Below are 25,653 nucleotides of genomic sequence, written 5' to 3'. Positions count from 1 at the left end.
ATGGGGACAGAATTGTTTACCTAGTGATCCTGCCACTAACGTCACCCTAGGGTGACCACACTATGGTTTTTCATGGGGATGCAGTAATCCTTACCCTAGTAAAAGTAGTTAGGACTACAGAACCTCCCCCACAATGTTGGAATAGTTGACTAAAGAGAACTATGAATAAGGATAAAGTGATAACTGGCCACCACAACCCTTCTGTGCATTTGGCTAAAATCATCTCACGGGATCTCAGTCAGGATTACAAGTTTAACCTGAAATTCCGTCAGCAATTAACATTCAGTTTTATAGATTTTAGATTCCTGAAGGAATGTTAAAGGTTTAGTGTATGGAGTACAAGACTCTAAATCACCTTTCGTGACCTGAATAAGGTGATACCACCCAAAGTACTAAAATACAAGACGTTTTTTTTATTTGAAATATTACAACATATAAAACCTACATATTATGTTCAATGAGTACAAAGTGGATAAAATGCATTACAGTGAATAAAATCCAATGGTCTTTAAAAACAGTTTATCAAAAAACACATTTTATCGCCTTGAAAGCTGATCTGGCGAATGGGATTCTGAACAAGGTTGATGTTTGCAGTGAACAGATGTAAAGACTTTATACGGATGGAGCTTGAAGTGCTGTCGAGGTAGCGGGCTGGACGATTGTTAATCCATTTCCATCTTCTCCTGCTTTACAAATTCTGCCAGAAAAAGGAAAATACAAAAATTATCCAATACATCAAAAAGCCAGAAATTCCACACTTGATGACTGCTGCTAATAGTATTTATATAGCCCACAAGCAAAAATAAGTTATGCCAATGCCAATCTCTACCAATGATGCTCAGACAGTCTGAGTTCAGCGCTTTAAAGCACCATCATGGAATAATAATCCAGATCAGAGGGGTATTGACATCTCCCTATTTAATGTACAGCACTGTGTAATATGTTGGCACTATCTAAATCCCATTTATTATTAGGTTCCTATTAGTGGAGTCCATAGACATAGACAACTTGGTCTGATCATCAGTTACCAATGAAGGATGCCTGTCAAAGCAACTTTTAGCACAGATTACTGTGCAGGGGAATACTGATATATAGACACTAGGAGGGGTAAAGTAATTGAACCTTATTGTAGTGTATATGGGCATGGAGTCTAGACAGGCTAATGCTATGAGGGCTAGAGCAATCATAATTAGGATGCAATGTGATGGGTTGGAATTTAATCTACAAGCAGCAAACTTGGTAACATACAAACCTGTTTCTTTCTCTTTGAGCGTTGACAGGACACAGGCCTTTATCTCTAAACCAATGGCTTTTGATAGTGGAGGAGGTACAGCATTGCCAACCTGAAAAAAAAAAAAATGGTTGCGGCACATGATCATTGTAAAGCACAACCTTTCACAGTTCAATAAAATTGTAAGTATTTTACTAGTTGGCAAGTAATGCATACAAACATGACTGCAGTAAGGAACAAAAAAAAAAAAACTTGGTACTTTAACTTTTCATATAGCCAGTTCATTGCAGTGCTGTAAAGTTTCATAAAGAAACTCCCCTCCAAAGTTTTATCAGTGCAAAAAGCACAGGTATTGTAAAGCTTTGAACACAAGTGAGCACCAATATGACTACCACCCAAACTTCATTAAATGCAACACCCGTAACCCTTTAACATAACTTATTAACCATATGTAATACTGTATATTTGGTTTCTGAATCAGAAGGTTGGGTAACGGGCAGTATTTGGGGCAAATGATGTGTCCTGAATATGCTTGCCAATAGGAGGTGAGTAAAGAAGTTACTTAAGTCTGTTGCTGGATCATTCACTGCAGCACAAACAGGTCCGGTCACTGTGCTGAATGTGCCAATAGACTGAAAAATCCTTTGGTAGCTCCATATATAAACATTTGTTTTAACATTTGCCAGCTTTAAGCTTTAAAAGGTCTTGCTTCTTCATTGCACAGTTTTAAGCAGCTTCTTGCAGCTAGCACATTGATAGCCAAACAGGACTTGTACAGTCGCACTGACCTGTCTGTGTTTATCCAAGACGTTTCCGAAGAATCTGTAGGTGTCTGGAAAACCTTGAGACCGCGCACATTCCCTTACACTGACCACACGGTGCTGCTCTGGGTGAAGAACACGGCCCTGGAGGAGATACAAGTTAAATAAATGACATGAAATGTGTAAAAAGTTTGTGAGTTACACATTTTAAAAACTTCAATCTATTAGGCAAATGTCCAAATTCAGGGAACAGTCCCTTCAATCCAGTTACCTTTTACAGTAAAACTAAGTGCAGACATTTTCTAGTTTAGAGAGCAGAGAGGGCTGCAAACAAAAAGAGCAGTTAGGTTCCCATTGTAGTAAAGTAACAAAACATTCACATTCTCACCTTCCACGTCACACCAATTCTTATTATAATCTGGTCACATTCACATGCATAAAAAATTCATTTACATATATTGGGTCAGTCTATTTGGAGAAGTTACTCACATCTCTAGTGTGGGAGTGTTGTGCATGTTAGTATGTACACAAAGGAGTCACTCTAAGCACCACCATTCATTGGGGGGGGGGGGGGAGATAAAAACTTGAGATTCCTTTGAACATACAATTTAGTTCATTTACATATTAAAAACACACATCAGCATTCCAGTTAAACCTCTTACCACACAAAGGTCAAGTTTTTAGGTAATACAGACTAGGATGTGGTTTTGCACAATATTGGGTTTCTCACCTGCTTGCCCATGGGCTCAGGGTTAGTAACTGTAGTGCTGAAGAAGCCATCCCACTCCAGTCTGCCATAAAGACCGGCCCAGTGATTGTGCCTGTTCCCTGTGTGTGGCAGACACCAGGGAATAAGTGTGTTGAACTGTCGGTCTGCTGGATCGCATGATTTACCTGAGGGAAGAAATTTAAATAAATGGCAAGGTCAAAGATGCTGTCCGAGGCAGATTTTGTAGTAAGGCTTAAATAGTAATCGTGTGAAAATGCATGAATTAATGACTACCTTCAGCACAGGAACAGACACCCCTGAGTGCACCAGTGCTACTGCGGCCATTCTTCTTGTCGGTGTGAGTGTAACGCAGCTTCCGTGTAGTTGTACCATCTGATAAGCGAACTTCAATGTTTGGTAGATCTCGCCAGTCAGAGCCAGGAGCAAGAGGTATGTGTCTCATTCTGGCAGCCACCAAGGCGCTCATATCCTGCAAAACCAAGAGGTTACCAATATGCTGGGAACATGCATTTTTACACTAAGTTAAACATGGTCTTAAGCAGTATTAACAATGAACCTGCTCAATAAGCACTGAAGCCAATCCTGCAGATATGCAGGCACCACAATTTTAAAAACAATCCCCACAGAATCATGGTTTGAACCTAGGAAAGGATTACACAACCTTAAATTCACTAAAAAGATGTAGTATTGACAGCAGCGAGGGATGAAAAAGCCAAGGTGATCTATAAGGAGTAGGCAGGACTCCCGTAAAAACTTTATTACCCAGTGCAGCAGTATCAATACCTTAGGACTGTTTTATGGTTCACACAAAAGATGCCAAATTGCTGATGGTCTGAAAATCAGATATCCGATGTATAAGAAAATTTGGCACATCCCTGGGTGCAATCAAGTGATTTAAGCATGATTAACAATGCAGATAGCGGCCTTTAGAACGTCTATAAATTTCCACAAGGTAACCAAAATTCAATGAAGGAAAAACAACCAAGTTATAGGGTTCAATCACCTTACATATGTGATCCCTGAGGATAGGCTGATACTGGGAGCCCCGAATTTGCCTCTGGAACCAGGACTGGGGTTCACCGTTGTACGAGATCTCAAGAGCAGATGCTCCATTGCGGATTTCTGGAAGGTCTGACATTGAATCCCTCACTGTGATTGTTCTGAAGAGGCTGGAGTTTGTCCTGCAACAACATTTCATATTCACAGTTAAAGATGATGGTATGTCATCAACATTTGGATCTAACAGTTCAAGAATGAGAAAGGTGCACCAAGTCACTAGCAGTTAATAGGAAAATGTCTAAAAGGATGAAACATAGGTGTAGTTCTGTTCTCAGGGTTTAGGGACAAGGCAATTTTGTTATTACTTGAACAAGTAACGGCAAAAAAAAATTTAAATGCTCTTGTGCAGTGGGGAAGTTTCCTTTAGCAACCACTTGAAAGCCCTATATGGGGCTCCAAATTAGGATAAAGAAGCCGAATAAAGATACAACAGAAAAAACAAGAGTGAATCCTAAAATAGTTAAACACCAAACAAGTATACAATCCTCATATTACTCACCTTGTGATGTTGCTCACATATTTCTTTTCATCTATAACAACATTCAGCTGACAGGCACGAGGTGCAAAGACGTGCAGTGGCTCAGGGAACATAGGCAGCTTCTCACCTGGGGCAGCAGCAAGTACAATGGCTCTTCTACGTGTCTGAGGCACACCATACTGACCAGCCTACAAGTACATGGTGGACATAAGTTCCATTGCAAAAGAGTTGTCAACAGGAGCAGTTTACATTTTTAGGAAAATATGGAAAGCCCATAACACTTTACACTACCTACCACTTTCCAATTAATTCCAACACAAAATACCCAGTGAATTTAGAGTTGGAGATTCAGTCACACTTTCACCTGACCCATCAGTGTGGAGGTCTAGCAAGCACGGAACAATGGAAGAAGTCACATGCTACTTTCTTGAAATATGTGCACTTGCAACAATAAACAGTAAATCTTTGCTCTTCTTCCAGGACCTTCTGCCTATGTCACCAGATCTTGCACTGTGCAGGTGTGAGATTGGGTGATGAAGATGAGGAAAAAGACTGCCGATCTCACTGTGCATGCATTAGATCGGCAATGTTTTTTCCCCGCAATTAATGAAAGGGCTGTGCAGAAAGAGCAGCCAAGAGCCTCCAAGGATACATGATGTAGGTAACCTGGGAGGCTTGGCAATCAAGACAGAAAGGGGGGTTGGTGAAATCCTTTAAAAAATAAAATCAAAAATATTATTTTTTCTTTAAAGAGGGTTGTCCACCCTTTTATGTGGACTCAATTTTGAGTTTAGTCTGCTTTAAAGAAACCCTGTCATTTTGTGCTAAAAGTGTGCTTCAAAATGTCGAGACAGTAAGGAACGGCACACACAAAAAAAAAAAAAAAAAAAAAAAAAAAAAAAAAAATATATGACCGAGCATAAGTTTTTACACAAAAGCCAGAACAAAACTTACCTGGAGCACTCCAAAAGTACATTGGTAACCCATTCGTACAAGACACCGCAGAGTCAGTTTGAGCACCATAGAGCTTTTAAAAGACACAAAGTTCCTGACGTTTTCAAGCAGAAAGTATTTAGGCCTATAATAGTCACAATAGCTGCAAGAAAACACATTCTGTTAGTATTGTTAGATCTACCCACTGAGGGTTCTATATTGCACTACTTTCTATCAGAGTTACTCACCTGAGATAGGAAACCACAAGGGAATTCTTGAACTTGGAATAGGTTCTGGAGTTAAACCTGTTCATACCACTGAAACCTTGACAAGGTGGGCCACCACACAGCATTTCTACATCTCCCTTCTGGGGCAGCCTTTGGCCCAGAGAGTTTGTCTTCTCCCCTGCCATTACCAGCTTCAGCAGAACGTTACAGTCTTCAGTAAACACTGTTGTGCCAGGATTGTTTAACCTGAAGGCTTGGGCAGCTGGTTCCCACATTTCTATGGCCCACACCGTCTCAGAAATACCTGTAGGAAATTGGACAAGTGAACCCATTATCTGCTGCAATCAAGTTGGAAAACTGCAAAATCACATATTTAGTTTTTTACAGTGGGGAAGGATTGGAGTCATGTCAGTTTAAGGCCTCTAGAGATTTTAGGGTATAAAAATAAACAATGCAGTTAGAAACTATGACACCCAGTTTTGTAACTGTTCACATTGGGATAAAAGCAAGGATCATATTTAGGAAAACAACTAACAGGGGTGCAAATCCTTCTGCACTATTCTAGCTAGACACACAAGTACAAACCAGAGCAGGAAATAGTACAAGTACAAACCAGAGCAGGGGTTTATTAATAAACAGGGTTTACATAGTGCCAACAAATACTATGCAGCTCTGTACATTAAATAGGGGTTGCAAATGACAAAAAAATACTGACAGTGACACAGGAGAGGACTTTGCCCTGAAGAGCTTACAATCTAGTAGGGGCTTAAGCATTAATGGCCATTTTGCAGTGAAAAAGTTGTATTCAAAAACATTTGAGTAAATGTAGTATCCAAAGCTGAAAAAAAACCTCAAACTTTTGTACAACAATCAACTCCTCCTGGGCTTAGACTGCCACTTGAAAGATGAGGTATGAAGTACAAGCATCCAGAAGGGTTTATCCTAAAACTTGGCTCCTAGCTTAACAGCTGCAATGATCACATGAGCATTGACAAAGGAATATGTTCAAACAGAAACAGTCAAATCATTGCCTTTGACTAAACACATACTAGCCAAACATTTTTTGCCAGTTGCTGAATAAAGCCAAAGATTGCTGGTGCTTTTCAGGTCAAGTTGGCAAAGCAGTTCTTTGTTTGAACTGAATAAAATGATCAGGTAGCAAAAAAGTGTATTGCTTCCCAACAATGCATGCAAGTTTAATTTTTACTTACAGTATACTCTACCAGCCAGTGTATCCCTATTACTGAGCCCTTTCAGTTACTTGGTAGGCCATTATGACTACCATTGGCTATTCTTTGAGTAAACAAATTACAGAACACTAGGTATTACCCTTACCTGCTTGATGAAAACCTTCTGACAATCCTCCACAGCCCGAGAATACATCCAGCGTTTGGAGTCTAGGCAGCTCATCCACTGGTTTTCGTTCAGACTGAGCAGAAGACATTTTTCCCTTTCCTAAGAATAAAGCAAGTTAGGACAAAAGCCGCAGCCAGATTATAGTATACTTGGAAAAAGAAACGAATGCCATAAGTACCTTTACCCTTGCCTTTTCCTTTCCCCTTGATCATGGAACTACGAGCATGATTAGGTGGGTCTTCAAAGCTTTTACTTTTTGCACTGTATGCCTGGAAACAAAGATCAAAAAGAAAATTTAAAATAAAAGCTTCTTATATTCCATATGGCCGGGTCTGAAAATTGGTCAAGCACCCCCTCCACCACAAACTTAAAAACTTTTACTTTGCATCTTCCCCATAACCACAGAGCTTACATCCTGAAAATTCGTATCCAGCACCCATCATTTACAGAACCTAGATTGCTACAAACCCAGTGATTTTTAAACTTACCTCCAAGAAGTAGAACCTGTCTACACCACCATCAGAGTACTCCTGAATAGATTCAGTCAAATCTTCTCCATATTCTATTGTACAACGGCCCTGGACATCTTTAAAGTCTACTACCGCCTCTTCATCACTCCAGTACACCAAGTTTATGTCTGCATGATAGCTTGCTTTAGTACCTTTATGAGTATTTTCTGGCCTGAAAAATAAAAAAAATTCAGATTACAAATTCTCTCATTTAGCATATTTACATTTGCCTGGGCAACAGAATGCTTCTGGAAATGCTCACAGGAGTACCGATAGGAACTTGAAGAAAAGTTAGTCCCATTTATAAACCGACCTGTAAAACTTATAAACTCGCAGCTTGATATCCGACTCATTGGGTTTGCCGTTGCTTTTCTTGTTGCAGTAAATCTCCTTAATTCGGCCCAGTCTATACGGCTCTGGGGCATCCAAGTTGCTGCCTTTAATATAGTCAGATGATTTGCGGTAATATTCTGGATAGAGCTCTTCATCCACATCGTCCTTTTTATGAGAACGCTTTACAGGACTGCTCAGTTTAACACTAGAAAAGCAAAAGACAACCTACTTTTTTTAGGATTCTTTAACTGCAGAGCTTCAAAACTAAATATTGTGGCTACAGTTAGTAACTGCTGATAGGAATACAAATACCTGAATGTGAAGGCATCAGGCAGGAGAAACACACCATCACCAATCTTGTACTGCACACCATTTTTTGCAGCCAAACTGTAGCAGACTTTACCGTCAAAGTCATCAGCAATGTCAAAGACTTTAGGAATCTCCCTCTGTCTTATTTCTGCTAGCCTGGCACAGCTGGTACAGAATCTGCAAACATTAAAAAATATAGAAAAAAAAAGTGTCAATTAACAGGTTTTAAACTGGATTAAAAGGGTAGGAACAGCAAGCAACTGAAATAAAAAAAAGTTGTACTACAGGAAAGCAAAGACTCACTTGTACTTGTTTTCTTCTGTTGGTTGTAGTTTTGGTGGCGACTCAAAGCGAGCATATTCTGGGTCATACCACAACTGGTAGAAATATGATTTGCCATCATCTTCAACCACATTTTTATCATGGTCCAGTCCACCCTAGAAGACATTCAAGAGAATTTAGCCAAAGATTAACAAAGCGGAGGTAAAAAAAACAAAACAAAAACAAGCCTCACCCCCACGATACCAAGCTACCCATCAGAACACAAGACTAGCTCACCTCCATAAACCAGTCCTCTGATGGGGCTTTGTAGACTACATTGACCTTTCCATGGATAAAGGAAAGCTGCATGTCCTCACACTCATCCACAATGAAGAGCTCCAAGGGATCAGATGTGGCACCAAGAACTGTGTCTGAGCCTAGGCAGAACCAGTGTGCATGGAACATGGGTCCATTCATATCTTCCCACATAGAAGTGATTCTGAAAAAGGGGACAAACATTAGAGAACAGCAAACACCCAAAAAGACAGATTGAAGACCTGGCCAAATTCCACCTGTACAAGTCAAAACATTTTCTGGCTTCTCTAAAGGTGAGCAAGCCAGTAGATAACGCCAGTCCCTGAAGCGAATATGCAGATTGGCATGAGCTAAACGCAGAACTTGTTACATATAGGCTAGACATTAAATACCGTTTTAAAGCACAACAAAACAGTGGCAACAGTCCCGATCATTTACAAGGGGAGTTAACCCCCCCCAGCATTCTAATACTGTCTGTATTTCCACACAAAAAGCATTACTTTTTTTGCATGAAAATTTTACATTGTAGGCTATAATTCACTGAAATATAATATATTAATTAAATTTAATAACCTTTAAATAAAAAAACAGAAACGTTTAAAAAATTAGTGAAACATATTATACTGGCCACTGTACAGTTATATTACAATTATATGAAGATTTCCTTGTATTGGACCCAATACAGCTATTTTTGTATCAAAAATCCAATACAAAACGTTTTGAATTTCTGCCAACCCTCCCACACCGATGTTCTAAGGAAAGCCCCGAGATAGTCTCCGCGGCTGCAGACCAGAAGAGAAGGAAGTGTCCTCAGGACCTGTAGGGACCAGCAGGATGCCAATAGAGCAAGGTTTTTTTTTTTTAACGTTTTAAGTGCCACCGAGTGACTCAGGATTATGGCTCTTTGCATGGAAAATCCACCCCGAGTCACTCTGGATTAGTGCTGGGGGGGGGGGGGGGTTAAACAAAGCATTAAGGGCTACACTACCAGTAATAAGATAAATAGAACATACAAACCTTGCTAAATACAGGGGTTCTGTGGGATTATCTGGACTCACAGATACACAATCTCCAACTTCAAGGATTTCATCGTCAATAGACACTTTCAGATAGTATTCCTTCTTCCCTTCAACCTTAAAATAGAAAGATCCATTTTAGATTACATACAATCCTAAAGGGATGTCAAAAGAAAGCCAACTTAGACATAGCTGGTGGATGGCTTCAGCAAAAAGTAACTGTCGATGACTGCATCTATTCATTGTGTAGACCAGTGTTTCCCCAACCTTTCCTAAATCGTGGCATATATTTTACATTAGAAAAATCCCACGGAACACCACTAAACAAAAATGTCACAGATTAGCTACCTGCTGCCATCTAGTGGAAGAGTACTTCTTTGTTCTGCCTATCACTATACATTGCTGGTATAGCCAAATGAAGACAAATTGGTGTGAAAATTATTTATTTACTGCAAATAATTAACCAACATTGGATAATTTCTCACGGTACACCTGAAGATCTCATGGCACACTAGTGTGCCGCGGCACAGTGGTTGAAAATCACTGGTGTAGACAGCCTTGGGCAAGTGTAGAAGTCCAATTCATCATTCATTCTTTGACATACATTGCTGTATAAGCGCAGCAGCTCAGTTAAATAATGGTGGACAACATCCATCATGAATACTTTGTATAACCTATTTATATTTAAAAAAAAAAAAAAAAAAAAAAAAAAAAAAAACACAAACACACACACACACACACACACACACTCAGATTCATTACCTTGACTGGATCACCTCGCCAAGAAATTCTGTTTTTCTTCTCCTGCTTCTTTTTCCTTCCCTGAAGGATCTTTTTAGGAGACGGCATTTCTGGGATGTTATCATCCAACTCTTCATCTTCATCAGCTTCTTTAACAGCCAAATTAGGACATCTGTGACAACCAAGAGTGAGATAGTTAAAGAAATGAATATATAACATATCTACCTCCATCCTCCCCACCCTGAACAAGCTACCAAGCTATAAAGTTTACCTTCTTTGCAGACAGGCCTGCTTACTACGACCACTTCCACCAAACTTTAACATATCCTGGCAGGCTTTGCATTGACCACAGTCTGGCTGCTGACAAACCTGTGAAGAGATTTTTGTTAGGTCAAAACAAATGAATGAAGTGTACAAAACTGGCACTGCAGTTTGTCACAATGTCTCTTATGGGTAAAACAAGTCAGATTGACACAAATCTAAATAAAATTCTCACATTACAGAGGGATATCCATAGTTCTTAAAAGTCAAAAAGATACAAAGCACGCAATCCAAAAGCATGACATGCTTTTATATAGACTTGTCGTGGACTAAAGCCTGCTGTATCTGGTACATTGGATTGTTCCCACCTTGCAATTCTCCATGTGCACAGCTTAAATATTACTAAAGACTGTTCTTCCAACCTGGCTGTATCAAGCCGAATAAATCCTGTTTGTGCATCCTGAACTTATGTTTAAATCAAGTTTAGCAGCAGAACTCTTATTTTCTATTTTGAACACCCTGTTAACCTAACCTTGTCATAAGAATTTATGACAAAGAATAGGGCAAACTATGCTCACATTAAACAATGTAATCAATACTTCTCCAGTCAAGTAAACTCATGGCAGACATTGCACACTGGGCAGGGTAAACAAATTAAACAGATTTACTGAACCAGCTTTTACTCAAATCACATTTCCAACATCACAATCAACTGTGCATATACCTGGAATATGCTGGCTTCTAGTACGTTTACTTCCTTAGTAGTTATACTTTGCGTCTTTAACCCATCTAACTATTACACTATCAAGGGTAGGGTAGAAGCTTTTAGTTGAGAACCTTTCACCAATTTAGCTTTTGCAGTACTTACCTCACAAACACCGCAACGCCTCCGTTTACTGTTCTCCTTATCGTCATTATTCTCAATCTGTTCTGAGAAAAACGTGTCGAAGATCTCATACACCAGTCTGGTGGTTGTGGCTTTTGTGGGCCCTTTATCCTTGGTGATTTTTGTAGGATGTCTAATCGCTTGCTTTCTCACAGCACGCCTGCAGAGGAACATTATAAAAGTCAATTCAGTCAGTAGGGAGCCACTGATGCTTTTAAATATAGAAACCAAAAAGAACCAGAACACCCAAACATCCTGGCACTGCCTTACGTCCCAAGGAAGTCACTAGTCTCAGAGACTACTTGAGCAGTAATATTGAGGGCCACAGGGGCAGATTGTAATAGAAACTGCAAGTTTTACTAAAAAGAAGAGGCCTTGTTGAAGATTTAGTAGCCCAAGATGAATAATCTTTTGGGAAGATGTTAAAAGCTAAAGCAAACACACTAAACAGTGTTAAGGTCAGCAAAGACTTTGCAGTGCAAGTTTCAGATTTACATTTTCCAGGCCCTGACAACCCCCAGGCATGTATCTAAAGCACAGTGATTACATAGTTTTTGAAGTCTGGTTTAAAAAGGAGTTACAAATAGGAAAACCCTTTAAAAATGTTTTGCAAGGTCCAATATATTTCCTTCTTAGGGTTACCACATAAACCGAAGTACTGACCTTTTACCCAGAGTAACACCAGCCAACTTGATAAGATCCCTCATACATGGAGTTATGATTATTGGCTGCTCGTCACTGTCTGCAGCATCATCATAACTTTCTACTTGCTCCACAACAAACTGTGCATGTCTCAAAAGAGAGTCTTCTGTAAAGCGGTTGAAGTTCAAACCAGCTGGTGGTACAGTTGTCTGAAACCAAGAAAAAATATTTTTGGATGCCCATAGTGATTTACATCAAGTTTGTTGATTTAGCAACTGTGACTCACTTCTATTCTGTTCAGTAAATCTTCATAGGTTGCATCCGGATTTTTCTGGAGAAATTCTACTACAATCTTACTCATGTAGATCTTCTCCTGCATCAGAGCAAAGATTTGACTATACTCCTCACTGGAATCCATCAGGAAGTAGTCAGCAAAGGCTAAAACAGAAAATAAAAGAGGCCACTTAAAAGCATGAAAAGTTGACTGTTTACATTCATACAACTATAGCCAATAGAACAGACATTAACAGTGACTGATGCAGATGCACAGAGCTCATGCAGGTTACACACATGCCTGTAAGATCAACGTATCCAGCAAGCCAAGAACTAAAAGAGTCATGAAATAAAATATCTGAAAATCATTCATTTTTATAGCAGTCACTTTCTTACACCAAATGCATACACCATCAAATTTGCATTAGAAGCACCAAAAGAACCACAATGGAATGTTGTGATGAACATTCCTAATGTGCAGATATTAGGAATAAAGGGGCAATCAGAAATATAATTGAGATGTAGAAAAAATGCTGCAATTAAAATATACTTTATAGAACCTTACCTGTTGTGAAGCCAATTAAAGCTTTTTCTCCTCCATCAAAGCCAGTTAGCCACCAGGCATTAATGGGACCCAACTTCTTTGCCCTTACTCCACCTGTCAAAGAAGACATTGATATAATAAATTTTTTTTTTTTTTTTTTTAAATCGTGCAGTACTCTTAAATAGCACAGGATCCAATATTTAAAAGAGCTTACCAAATCATTTAGCACCCAAAGAACACTTACCATCCAGAGAGGGGTTGTCATCATATATCGGTTTTACAACACCACTGAAATACAGCTCAACATTCTTCTCAATCAAACCAGAGTCAAATGGACACAAGTGTCCCCTCTTGTCATAAATGCTGCAAGACAAGACCAATATTTAACCCTTGCAACATGGAGCAGCAGGTAATTACTATAAAATGAAACTTCTAAAGCCAGATACACCTACCTGAAACTTGTAACTCTGTGCTGAGGGAGGTCCTCATAGCTTTCAAAGCCATCTTCATTGGAATCAAACAATGACAGGCGCTCATCAGTCAACATTTCTGGCTCTTCCAACTTTGGAAGGTGGGTGAAAAAGAAAGGGAATGCCATGAGCAAAACATACCAATTGGGTCAACTACAGTACATGCAATAGTTCTTGTGCATAAAACTGGTCTACAGTTGATTATGTGGACTAAGATTACAGAGGCAAAGAAAACTGCAGGAATAAACTATTGACAGCCAAAACATTTGCCTGAATAAAAAGGCTGTAAGGACAGACAACACAGACATTTAATACAAAATCAAAAGGTCATTTCTAACTAACAATTTTAGAAAACCAAATATAAAAATATTTATCGCAATGACAGAATAATTCCAGTGTTCAACCCTGAAATTGTGGTAGCCCCTGTATTGTGACCAACTCTTCAGTAACCACTTAAAAACAGCCAAGTGGTGTACCCAGCTAAAAGGGGCTGGGGAGAACAATGCATTCCAAGCTTGCAAGATAGGCTCTTCCAAGTTAGTCACAAAGCAAGGAGAATAGCAATTATTTCAATGCCAACTCCAAAAAAAAAAACCATCAAATATCACACTACAAATCAAGGTTTGAAAGTGCCAATACCAGACCAAACCATTTCTACTTACAGCATCATCTGGATCTCCTTGAAAAAACTTGAGATCGGGATCATCCATGTACTGTCGGCAGTCAACACATTTTGGAGGAGGGGTCTGCAGAAGAGAAACATGCATTTTACTAAAAACGCAACTTATGGGGAAAAAGGAGGCTATAGGCAGAGGAGAAAAAAAAAGCCAGCACAGAAACTTACCTTTGGCATTTGTGCAGGTTTTGTCTTGGGAGTTTCTGATTTCACTGGTCTAAAAATTAAAAGGCAATTTTTACAACACCTACTTATGTAAAAAAAAGCAAACCATTTCTTGCTACTTGTTTCTAGTATGGATGATACAAGCCTAACCAGAATGAAAAACTGCACAGCAGTCAGGACCACCCCGCTGGGAGAGCATACCGGCCAGGGAAGTGGGTGGATTCTGGCATCATGACATCACTATTGGGGAAGTTTACTGGCGGTCTGGAGCTGGTAAATTTAGTGGTCCAAGGGTCCGAAAAGGTTGGCGACTGCTGATCTATACAACTATATTGCTTTCATGAGAACATGGAAGCACCTCAGATATGAACCAGTCTAGCTGGGTCAGGTGCAACACGTGCACAGAATTCCTGTTGCGAGAACTACAGACAACGTTAGGTGTTCTAAACCAGTAGATTTTACAGAGCTGTGCACCCTAGTACACAAGCTGTGCCTCCTGTGTATTTTATGTGCTGTAGTCAAAGTGTCAAACTATAACTCAGAAAAACTGTTCATATTTATAAAGCTATCCTTTTTATAATGCTGGTATGGTTTCTAAAATTTGCAGTGTTGATAAAAAAAAAAAAAAAAAAAAAAAAAAAGCTTACCCAACTTCATCGCTGGGTTCAACTTTTAGCCTCTTCTCCACTTGCTCCTAGAGAAAAGATTAACAATGAAGACAAATACCAGGGGGAATTAAAACACATTCACCCTCTCCCAATTTAAAGTTTAGTATACCCTTCTTTTAAAAGTAAAACCCAAGTAAATTGCTTTTCTTCAAAATCAGATCTGAAGCAGCAGCAAGTTAAAAATTTATTTTATTTTTTTTAAGAGGCAGTTGTATGGTTTCTTTACCTTTTCTTCTGTTTCCTCTACTTCAGGAGAAGCTTCAGGCTCAATTTTGACATCACCATTCACATCATTAGATTTACGCTTGTTAGAGCTGTGTGTAATGAAAAAAGCATTAGTACAATCTACAGACCAGTAAAATGAATTTTCAAAAAGTAATGGTATTGTGTGTCAGTGTTATTGTAGTAAGGAAAAACAGATACCTTTCTGCATATATTGTATAATGAACAAATACTGTAGTTCATTATATATAGTTAAAAATATTTGAAGTTCACAAAATTTCCATTTATATAGCATAAAAAAGCAAAACATCCTCCAACTATATTCATGTTTTATATTTCTTTACAGGATTAGAACTTGCTGGATGCAGACCATACTTGCCACAGTCTTAGTTCACACAACCTTACAACCCCCCACATATTGAATATCCATCACATATGCTTCACTTTTGTATCTTCCATCCACCACAGCCTTCCAGCAGGTGACTGCAATACAAGATGTGAACTGCCTGGACACCCCCCCTGCTTGTTTCCCCACCATAGGCATCAGGCAGCCTTGGCAGCCACTAGGACGCAATGTAATTGGCTTGCGAGCCATACTGTGAATTACTGCACAATAATAGTATCCAGACTTCCAATTCACAGATTGGAGATTGTAAAGTGTAAGATGACATGTGCTCAGCTTAAGCAGTTCTAAAACCAAAGTTTCTATTTGCAAATACTCCAAGTTGTAGAAGTGATGTATAAAAGTTATACTAACCTTTTGGAAAACATTGACATGATTGTGGGCTGTTTGCTTGCACTTTTAGCAGAACGTGACCGGCCAGGAGATTCTGTAGCAAGAAAATAAAGTTATAACTATTAAAAAAAATCTAGAAAGTAGATTGTGAGGTACACTGGCATGCTTTTCCATCACACATCTGAAAAGAAACAGATCATGCAGGTAGCGACAACCATAAGGTGTTCATTTCAGAGTACAAGCAACAAAGGACTCATGCAACAAGTACTGCCACTGTGTCCAGTTTATTAATACTGTACAATTGTTCCCAACAGTTTAATGAGAATGGAGTAAAGCCATAATATATACTAACACTCACTTTTTGTCTCCCCATTTGTCTTGCTTTTCCTGCCTCTACGGCCTTTTGTACCAGGCGTTGCCGTTTCCTTCATTTCCACATCTTCGTCTTCACTGTCACAAGTGCCATTTGGAGAACATCCATTAGTATCTCCGTTTACTGCTCCGTTTTTTAATCCAAACTCCTTCTGCAACAAGGCTTTCACTTTTGTTAAATATCTTTCCTGATAAAAAAAAAAAAAAAAAAAAAAAAGGGGAGGACAAGTTCAAGACTTCAGAAAAAAATAAATCTAGCTTAAACAGGGACTTCAGCACACAAAAAAGCTAGCATAATCCACTGGCAGCAACTATTCTGCAGTATTACTTAGACCTAGCTACTACACAAAAAAGCCAGCATCTGACAAGTTACAGCAAACACATTAGGAACCTATACTGTTTAGTGCACAGTCAGAGGGGTCAATAGCTAGAAATAACCATAACACACCTCCTGACCCACTCTCCATTTGACTGCCAGCCCATGATGTATGTCAATTCACAGCATTAAGGCAAGCTCATGGATGAAATAAATGTGGTTTCAATGTAAAGTATAGCTCCCACGTGGATTGTACATGTAATTTGGAGAGAAACTGCAACAACCTAGGCAACAGAAGCTCTCCCCATGTACCAACTACAAACTACACTGAGGAGCCTATACTATCTGTTCCTCAATTCTCGTCAAACACAAATTTGGAAGCAGAATGATTGAGCATAAACGTGTTTAAATAATGCTTTAAAGTGTAACCAAGTTCTAATTTAAAAAGTTGGCATTAGGCAGGGATTTATAGCAGAATGGGACAGGCGATTTCACTTCCTTCTGCAATAAGTATCCTTAGCTGCTCAACTACCATTCGTCCACAAGTTGTTTGTTCCCAGAAAACCCGGCACATCCCAGTTTCTCCTGTGGGTGCCAGGACTGAATGAACTCCTGCACAGGAGTTACATCATTTGGGCCCAGACAGTCAGTCAATGATGGCCAAAGATTAGAATATAGAAGAGAAAGATTGAACAAGGACAGGTTAGCATCCCCTGGCTTAGTTCCATTGTAAGACTAAACAAACCCAAAGTGATCCTAGGCTCATGGTCAGTGAAACTTAAAGGAATTGTGACACTGTGCCAGATCCCACAAAGACAATATCCATGGTAAAATGTCAGTAGGTTTCTGGTCAATGAGTGGTCTTACCAGAGCAGGTACATACCTCTGACAGCTCATCTTTGTTCAGCTTGGTCTCCAAATCAGTCAGTTTCTCTTTAGCATCTGCTTCCAGGTAATCTGCCACCAAATTCAGCTTCTTTTCTATACATTCCTAAGAAAACAAAGCAGAACAGATTATAGAAGTGGACCAATATACAGATCCTGTGTTTTAGGTGCTGGTGGCTGAAGATCAGAACCAGTCCAATGCCCCATCAGCTGAATAATCCCATAAAACACAAGATATAAAGGGTTAAAGGGCATGAACACAGAATCATCAAGGTTGATGCATCAAAGTCAAGATTCCAATTTATGGCATCTTAAAACAGTAGTGCCTTGCAATTATTATGACCACCACAATGAAATTACAGTAGTAGAAGACAACCCGACACTGCAACATACCATCTGCCATGCTGTAAAGCATTTTTCCACAAGCTAAGGCACACTGCTCACCTATTCAAAATGAATGGTCTACCTTAACGCAACAAAGGGAATGAGGCCCTAAAGTTACAATGTACAGTCAAAGCAAGGTGGACTAGGAAACATTTTCCTCCGTTTTCAGCTGAGTGGCAACATACCGCACAGGGTCTCACCTGGTAAAAACCATACAAATGGAATGCATGTTTGTTTTTTTAAATTTAGAGCATAGTTATTAATTTTTATATAAAAAAAAATAACTAAAGGGTTAATTATTGTTATTTGTATTAGTTGCCAGTGAGCAGAATGCTCCCCTGTACAGTGATGGCCAGTATGCCACTTTTAGACAACTAAGGAAGTCCTTGGTTTCATGCAGCTGCAGAACTATGCAGTGACCATCTTATGGGAAGTCAATTGGCCACAGCTCCCAGATTCCTTGCAAGCTTCTGGAGGAATCCTATGGTTCCACAGGACTCTGGTGGAGAATGGCTGCTTTAGCAGTTGCCAAATGCTGGTCTGCAAGAAAATTTTGGTGGGTCAGCAAAGTGTGTGTGTCAGAGCCGTGGACCATGTTCACCATACGGAACGCAGGCTCAGGAAAGTGGGCCCACTCTCCCATCACAGGCTCAGATTTGCGATGGGAGAGTGGGTGGGTTCTGGCATCATTATGGGGGAAGTTTTTTCCCCTTTGAGTGACACCTTGTTTCAAGCGCAGGCACGGTCTGGAGCTGGTAAATTTAGTGGCCCGTGAGTCCGAAAAGGTTGGCGACCACTGCTTTAGCTATCAAACTGATCTACTAAACAATCATAAGTTGAACAGAACAGTCATACCTTTTCAGTTAACCCATCTTGTTCTTTATCCAATGCCTTTAGCCTAAGGGAAAACAAAAAAAGTTATTGCCGAGCTTGGTAGACATTCTTCAATGCAGTTAAACACCTCTTGCAGAACTAAGGAAACACTAGAAACCACCCATTATTCCAGCTGGTCCACACTTTAGGTGGGCTGCAGATATAAGCACTTTAATGCAAAAAGAAAGTTTGCTAGTGTGTATTGTAGCATTCAAAAGATCAGTTCAGAAGTTGAGCTGCTAAAATTTTGTCTTTAGGACAACTGCTATTGTTGCTATTAGGAACCAAAAAAACCTGAGCGCTTATGTTTTGTATATTTTAATTGTGTTGATGTTGCCCCACTTTCAGAGCCGCTGTGTAAAACCGAATGGCAGGCAGCTCTGTGCACACTGTGGTTAACCAGATTTGCACATGGCTACAGTTCAAAGCATCAAAACAAAGTGCATGGCCAAAAGAGATTTATTGGTTTTTGGAACTATGCGCCTTCTGCCACTTGCAAAAAAAGTTCCCATTTGGAAAGTTTGGGATCATGATTGAGCCTGCAGCAGCACTCTGTGGGTCTGAAATGGCCCTAAATATTTTCAAGTTATTAAAAACCAAAGTTCCACTTGGTTACATTGTTGTTGTAAAATGCTTTACAAAACACTAACCAATGCATATGAGGATTTGTAGTGAAATATCCTTAACAAGAACACATGCAAACAGCTCCTGAGCATTTTCAGAGTGTGTACACATGAGCAATTATTATTATTATTATTATTATACAGGATTTATATAGCGCCAACATATTATGCAGCGCTGTACATTAAATAGGGATTGCAAATGACAGACTAATACAGACAGTGATACAGGAGGAGAGGTCCCTGCCCCGAAGAGCTTACAATCTAGTAGGTGGGGGAATTTCACACACAAAGGATGTGAGATATGTAGTGTGGGAAGTAGTGATGGTTTCAAATGACAGAAGAAGCCGGGTAGGCAAGTTTGAAAAAATGGGTTTTGAGTGCTCTTTTAAATGAGCAGAAAATAGGAGCAAGCCGAATAGGACGAGGAAGACCATTCCAGAGAGTTGGAGCAGCTCTAGAGAAGTCTTGTATCCGTGCGTGTGATGAGGTTATGAGTGAGGAAGTCATTAGTAGATCATTGGAGGAGCAGAGAGAGCGGCTGGGGGAGTATTTGTTAACCATGTCAGAAATGTAAGTGGGACAATAACTGTGGAGGGATTTGAAGGCAAAGCACAGGAGCTTAAATTTGATTCTAAGGTGAAATGGAAGCCAATGGAGAGAACTACAAAGAGATGCAGCAGAAGAGGAGCGGAGCGAAGGATGGATGAGTCTGGCTGCAGCATTCATAATATATTGTAGAGGAGAGAGTCGGGTTAGTGGAATACCAGCGAGAAGGATGTTACAGTAGTCCAGACGAGAAGTGATAAGAGCATGTACAAGGAGTTTGGTGGTCTCAGGGGACAGGTAGGGGAGGATTTTGGAGATGTTGCGTAGGTGAAAGTGACAGGACCTGGAAATGTTCTGAATATGGGGGGTAAATGAGAGGGCCGAGTCAAAGGTGACACCAAGACAACGTGCCTGAGGGGAGGGCCGAATAACAGTGTTGTTAACAGTTAGATAAATGTCAGGGGGGGATTTGGAATTTGAGGGGGGGATGATGATGAGTTCTGTTTTATCCAGGTTGAGTTTCAGGAATCGGTCAGACATCCATGATGAGATGGCTGACAGGCAGCATGAGACCTTATCCAGGACTGAGGGAGACAGCATGTGTTTCAACACATTAAGTTCTGTGTTCATTACAATCAAAGCAACAGGTATACAATAATGCTACCTTTCCGAGGATCAAATCTGTATATCTTTACCCTTCTACTGCTCAATTCAGTTGTCATGAGCAAAAGAAATTCCATGAGCAAATAAAGATTTCTCCACAAATGGCTACTTCCATTCTTCAAAAGGCCAAATGGTCATTTAAATGGGAAATGTAAGCCACAAGTGTGCTAGCCTTTTGGTTTCTGTGGTTTGCATTGCTCCACTTTCATCCAACTTTCATGTTGTGAATGGGTACATGGCATCCTCCCTTACAATGCAGGGCTGTCTGATGGCATTGTCAGAGATGGCCACACTGGCTGCCACCGGGGCTACAGGTGTCAAAGAGGGGAAGCAAAGGAATAAAGCTAATTACATCACCTCCATTACATGGAAGTTTCTTCTGAAAATTAAACCTAAAGCTTCGCACATATAGGCAGCACAATTGGCTCAGAGGTTAGCCTTTGTAGCACGAGGGTTCAAGTCTCAAGCAGGACAAAAACTTCATATTTATTTTCTACCTGTGTTTGTGCCTTTCCTCCCACATCTAAAAAATATGCAGTTGGTTATTTGGCTTTACCCTAGTCAAAAAACAACTATGGTAGAGACTTTAGATTGTAAGCTCCTCTGAAGCGCAGTTACACAGCTATTGACTTTGTAAAGTGCCATGAACCATGTAAGTGCTATTTTAATAAAAGGTCATAATAAAGCTTCAAGTCACCTATGGCTTACAAGCCATTCAGAAATCAGGTAGGTTGGTTAGAAAACACTTTCCCCTATTCTACTCCTAAACGCACAGCAACTTCATGGCCAATGTCAACATTAATAGTGATTACTCAGTCCTACGGTCACCCACAGGACGATGGTTTCCAATACCACACTGCACATTTATGTTCTAGTCCACATTTACAGGACCAAAAGACACAACCTGGGAATATCCCCACTATATAAGCCAGTTATAGCAAAGTAGTGTTCTCCCCATCTCCTTTTAGCTGGGCGCACCACCTATTTTTTTTGGGTGGTTACTGGGGTGTTGGGGCTACCATCCACCTACAGCTTCTTTTCACTCATTTCTGGGTAGAATACTGCAGAGGCATCCATTCATATTCCACTAGGGGCCACAGAATCTAAACATCATAAACTAAACCTTGATAGAAATCTGCCAACTGGGTCTCCCCTTCATATATACCCTCAGATATGGTTATTACCCTTGTGGGCACCAAGATATTCTAATATAATGAAGGCTGGAACATCGGTTCAGCTTCTGCCTTAGTGCACTTATTGTTCCAATGACAATCCATCAAACTATAGAATAGTAATAAAAAGTAACATGTGAGACTTCTCCATGTCTAATCTGTGTACTTTAGACTGATATTGTTTACTAATTCATTTTATTTATTTATGTAACACATGAATGTTATTTACAAAGTCATGTGAAAAACAGATCAATGGCGCCATAATATAGTTCATGTTTTGACGTGAATACGGGGTTGTAGGCACCACAGATCTGTTCTTCCCAGCACTATTTTTGCCAGGCACTGGCACTTATCAGTAGCTGTCAGTGGAAGGCTGGGCAGTCTGCTTCATAATCTGCAGATCTATACTCTTATCTTTTCATCACTATCTTTTCCACTGCAAAAGAAGTCATTCAGTATTTATATAGAGCCAACAAATTACGCAGCACTGTACAAAGTCCATAGTCATGTCACTAACTGTCCCTCAAAGGAGCTCACAATCCAATGTCCCTACCATAGTCATATGTCATTATCACAGTCTAAGGTCAACTTTGGGGGAAGCCAATACACCTAACTGCATGTTTTATTGGAAGCTGCCCACACCTAATAAAAACTTGCTCTTATAGCCTAAACCTTGCAGCAAAGCTGATTATTGAATCAAATGGTTACTTTTTTGGTCTTACTTTAGGTCCTAGGAGATGTTTTTTTTAGCTGCTACAAGAATTGTTTGCCACCTTAGCCATTCCTGTTGACTTGGTCATAATACAAAGAAAATAAAAAATATAAAAAAGGACATACTCCCTAAGAGGTATTATAAAGTTAAAGTAAAGTAGAGGGGGCAAAAGAAAGCTGACAATTATAGGGATTAGTGGAGACCTAAGGCACAAACTAGAACACTAGTTGCTCTGCCTACTTTTTGACCATTTGGCTGAATATTTTTAGCAATATCCTTACATTTGTATATTCATTGAACCTACATTGTGGTAGTTCTTTTTCCTTAAGATAATACCCTCCACAGACAATGGGTTTCTCATGGGGCACAGACAGCCTGTTGGTCCAAATTTCACTTCTAAGATACCAGCAAGTAGCCATGCCAAGACTCAATCTTTGTACTGCCAGTTTATCTTGTACCAAAACCTTTGCCCAAAATGCAGACTAAGCGCCACCCATCAATTGTTTGCCGACATTGGACAGCTAGATAAGGAAGGGTGAAGAAGGGAGAAGAGTATCTCGACCGAAAGTTCACACCCAATGTACAACCTAAGAAGCAAAATGGCTTTACATGGACACAAGAATAAGTTTTACCCTTAGAGTCTGGCATTCTAGGCAAAGCTGCCCATGCCACCAGAACAGTAATGATGGCTGTGGTGCACACCGATAGATCGGACACTGATGTCACTGAACATGTAGATTTGGAAAAGCAAATAAATCTATTATCAAAGTAGCAGATCATGTTCCGCGTCATCCATCTTCACCTTTTCTTTCTGGTGGTTCTTCCTACGTCACCCGACACAGGCCCGCGATTGGGTGAAGTAGGTTGAAAAAAAAACTTGCCAATTTCACTGTGCATGATCGGCAAATTTTCTCTTTTCACGAAAAGGCTCCTCCTCGGGCATGAACAGAAGGAGCAACCAGGAGACTCCCGGGGTGACGTAGGTATTCCGGGAGGCTTTGCTCTCCCATTCAATCTAGGAGGTCGGTGCTGCACCCCTTTTTCAAAAAAACAAAACATTCTTACTTAACATAAATGGCTTGCCAACCCTTTTATGTAAAGTGAAATTTTTGAGTTTAGATTCACCTTAAGGGGTATCCTCATCAAAGATTTACCCCCACCTCTCGTGCCAAAACTTTGTCTCTCTTATTAAAAAGAATCACCAGGACAAATCAAGGGGAATTATAGTGACAGAAGGTCTTAAACCTTGGATACAAAAACAGTTGGCCTTGATATAGGTGCAGTGTGCATTCACCCCTAGTGAACATTGCTGCAGCAATTAGGTGGAGGGGCCACGGGCCACAATGACACAGAAGTCTGGAGGCTGCAGAAACCTTTGAGAGGTCAATAGGATTGGTCAAGTCTGTGGGGGAGAAAGGGTGCCTGTCAAAGCACATGGAAAGTAGGATGCAGATTTTTTTATTTGGGGGGAGGGGGGTCCACCAGCCAACCTATGAATAAGTCAAGCAACATTTTTGGGGGGAGGTTGCTGACTGATACAGTAAAAAGGCAAACTGTCTTTTGGAGATGAGAGAAACAAGCCAGAGGGCTGTCACTGGCCATGACACAGGTAAGGCAGGCTGACATTATTGGGGGGGCAGCTGCAAAACAATACCAGCCTACAGGGTGGGTATGATATACTTCAACACATATGCCAAGTTTTCCTTGCAGTGGGTAAGGTGGGGGAACCCTCAGAGCCACCTGCAACCTCTATGGAAGGTAAGTGGCCCCCAGATTCAAACACAGACAGTACCATCAGTCATGTTGTGTGATTGCCAGTACCAGCCCTGCCAATGCTGATCACAGCGCCCCCTATAGGGTCACATGGCACCTACACCCATATTACCCCACCATGACATCACCGGACCTGTGACGTCACTCCCCGGCACTTACCGCTTCCTGACATCAGCAGGCAGGGCAGGAGAGGCGGCTTGGGCCGGCATGGCTCCGGGGGTCCACGGATAAAATCACCAGGGTGAAGGGGCTGCAGATAAAATCTCTCCCTGTGCTGCTGAGAGCTGTATAAAAACCGCGGGAAGTACACACTTCCCGCCAACACAACAACCGGGTGAAAAGCGAGGGAGGGAGCGAGTGGAACCGGAGCACGGGACACTGAGGAAATAACCGAGAGCGGCCAATAAGAGCAAACAACCGGACACAGAAACACCCGGCACCACGCGACCGCCTCAGCTTTTCAAATGGCCCCGGGATCACGTGACTCCGCCCCTCCGCAATCTCCCGCGCTTTGTTTTTACGCGCGAAGGAAGAGGAGGAAAAAAAATTGTGAATGACAGGCTGACGTGAGGACAGGGGGCGCAACTCTGAGCCCGGTCCGCCCTCTTTGCGGGGAGATTTACATGGCGGGAGGGCGTGTTTACAGGGGGAGAATATTCATGTCACCGCCTACTTCTCCCGGTCTATTATAGCTGGCGGCGGGTGTGACGTCAGGTTTAAAGGTCAGAGTGGCGGGAAAGACGCGCAGACGCAGTGAGAGTGTCTGGATGTTGTGCCACGCCCCCTCTGGTGACGTCGCTGGGCTGGTTGCTATGTGACAGACTTGTTCTCTCACAGACTTGTCATGTTGAGGTCAGGGTCTGTGTGCAGGGTCTTCAGTGCTGCTTTCACCCCATTGTATTGTTTTCATTTGTGGGAACATACCAGACCATGGGGACAAGTCTAGAGTATCTGTTCTTAGCAGTGGTCAGGAGACATTTTTTTTACAGCCGCCCCGACTCTCTGGAATGGTCGTCCTAGTTCTAATCGGCTTGCGACTACTTTTCATACTCAAAGCCCATCTTTTCAGACTTGCCTAGTCGTCTTTTTCTGTCTCTTAAACCCTGACTAGTTACCCTCCATTGTATTGTGTGATACTTCCCCCACCTCCTAGATTGTAAGCTCTTCTGGGCAGGGTCCTCTCCTCCTCGTGTCATTGTCTGTATCTGTCATTCGTAGCCCCTTTTTTATGTACAGTGTTGCGTAATATGTTGGTGCTATATAAATAACTATATTAGTGGTGGTGGATCAGTACTGCCTGACAGGATGCTGGACCTTACAGGAAGTGATACAAGGGGCAGGATTCAAGCTCAACTCCTCTAGAGAAGGGCCTGGCTGAGGCCACAGGCCGCCCCGAGAAGGAGCTCCTAGACCAACGGTGTCCAAACTTTTAGCAAAAAAGGCCAGATTTGGTGAGGTGAAAATGTGTGGGGGCCAACCATTCAGCACTACTTAGGGTTAGTGTGGGCGTGGTCCACCCACCAGGGTGACGT

At 40.9% G+C, this 25,653-nt stretch overlaps 1 protein-coding gene across 1 annotated transcript; it reads right to left on the bottom strand.

The window, feature by feature from the left end:
- Window positions 1–393: 393 nt before the first annotated feature.
- On the bottom strand, window positions 394–24,696 carry DNMT1 (DNA methyltransferase 1). The gene is made up of 34 exons (XM_072399627.1): window positions 24,281–24,696; window positions 18,615–18,657; window positions 17,374–17,481; window positions 16,161–16,362; window positions 15,824–15,896; window positions 15,071–15,158; window positions 14,824–14,870; window positions 14,180–14,228; window positions 13,998–14,081; window positions 13,318–13,427; window positions 13,110–13,228; window positions 12,887–12,979; window positions 12,335–12,486; window positions 12,070–12,257; window positions 11,389–11,566; window positions 10,531–10,628; window positions 10,281–10,431; window positions 9,520–9,635; window positions 8,485–8,686; window positions 8,230–8,363; window positions 7,930–8,103; window positions 7,598–7,822; window positions 7,264–7,456; window positions 6,954–7,044; window positions 6,755–6,874; window positions 5,441–5,723; window positions 5,214–5,355; window positions 4,281–4,447; window positions 3,726–3,903; window positions 2,996–3,191; window positions 2,723–2,886; window positions 2,020–2,136; window positions 1,253–1,343; window positions 394–697 (listed from the first exon to the last, which is right to left on the bottom strand). Exons 1-34 carry the CDS (start codon window positions 24,328–24,330, stop codon window positions 663–665), a joined length of 4,461 nt encoding a protein of 1,486 aa, XP_072255728.1. The 5' UTR covers window positions 24,331–24,696; the 3' UTR covers window positions 394–662.
- Between the last annotated feature and the right edge of the window lie 957 nt (window positions 24,697–25,653).

Source organism: Pyxicephalus adspersus, chromosome 2 (assembly GCF_032062135.1).
Source record: "Pyxicephalus adspersus chromosome 2, UCB_Pads_2.0, whole genome shotgun sequence".
NCBI lineage: Eukaryota > Metazoa > Chordata > Amphibia > Anura > Pyxicephalidae > Pyxicephalus > Pyxicephalus adspersus.
The sequence above is the reverse complement of the archived record's forward strand: the minus strand, read 5'-3'. Positions and strand labels throughout refer to the sequence as shown.

What these genes read in the sequence shown, in the direction of transcription:
- DNMT1 (XM_072399627.1), bottom strand. Translation starts at nt 24,330, where the DNA reads ATGCCGGCCCAAGCCGCCTCTCCTGCCCTGCCTGCTGATGTCAGGAAG. An exon ending in CAGGCCTGTCTGCAAAGAAG is followed by an intron (nt 10,432 to 10,530) that starts GTAAACTTTATA and finishes TGGTTGTCACAG; the next exon opens with ATGTCCTAATTTGGCTGTTA. An exon ending in TGTCTGTTCCTGTGCTGAAG is followed by an intron (nt 2,887 to 2,995) that starts GTAGTCATTAAT and finishes TTCTTCCCTCAG; the next exon opens with GTAAATCATGCGATCCAGCA.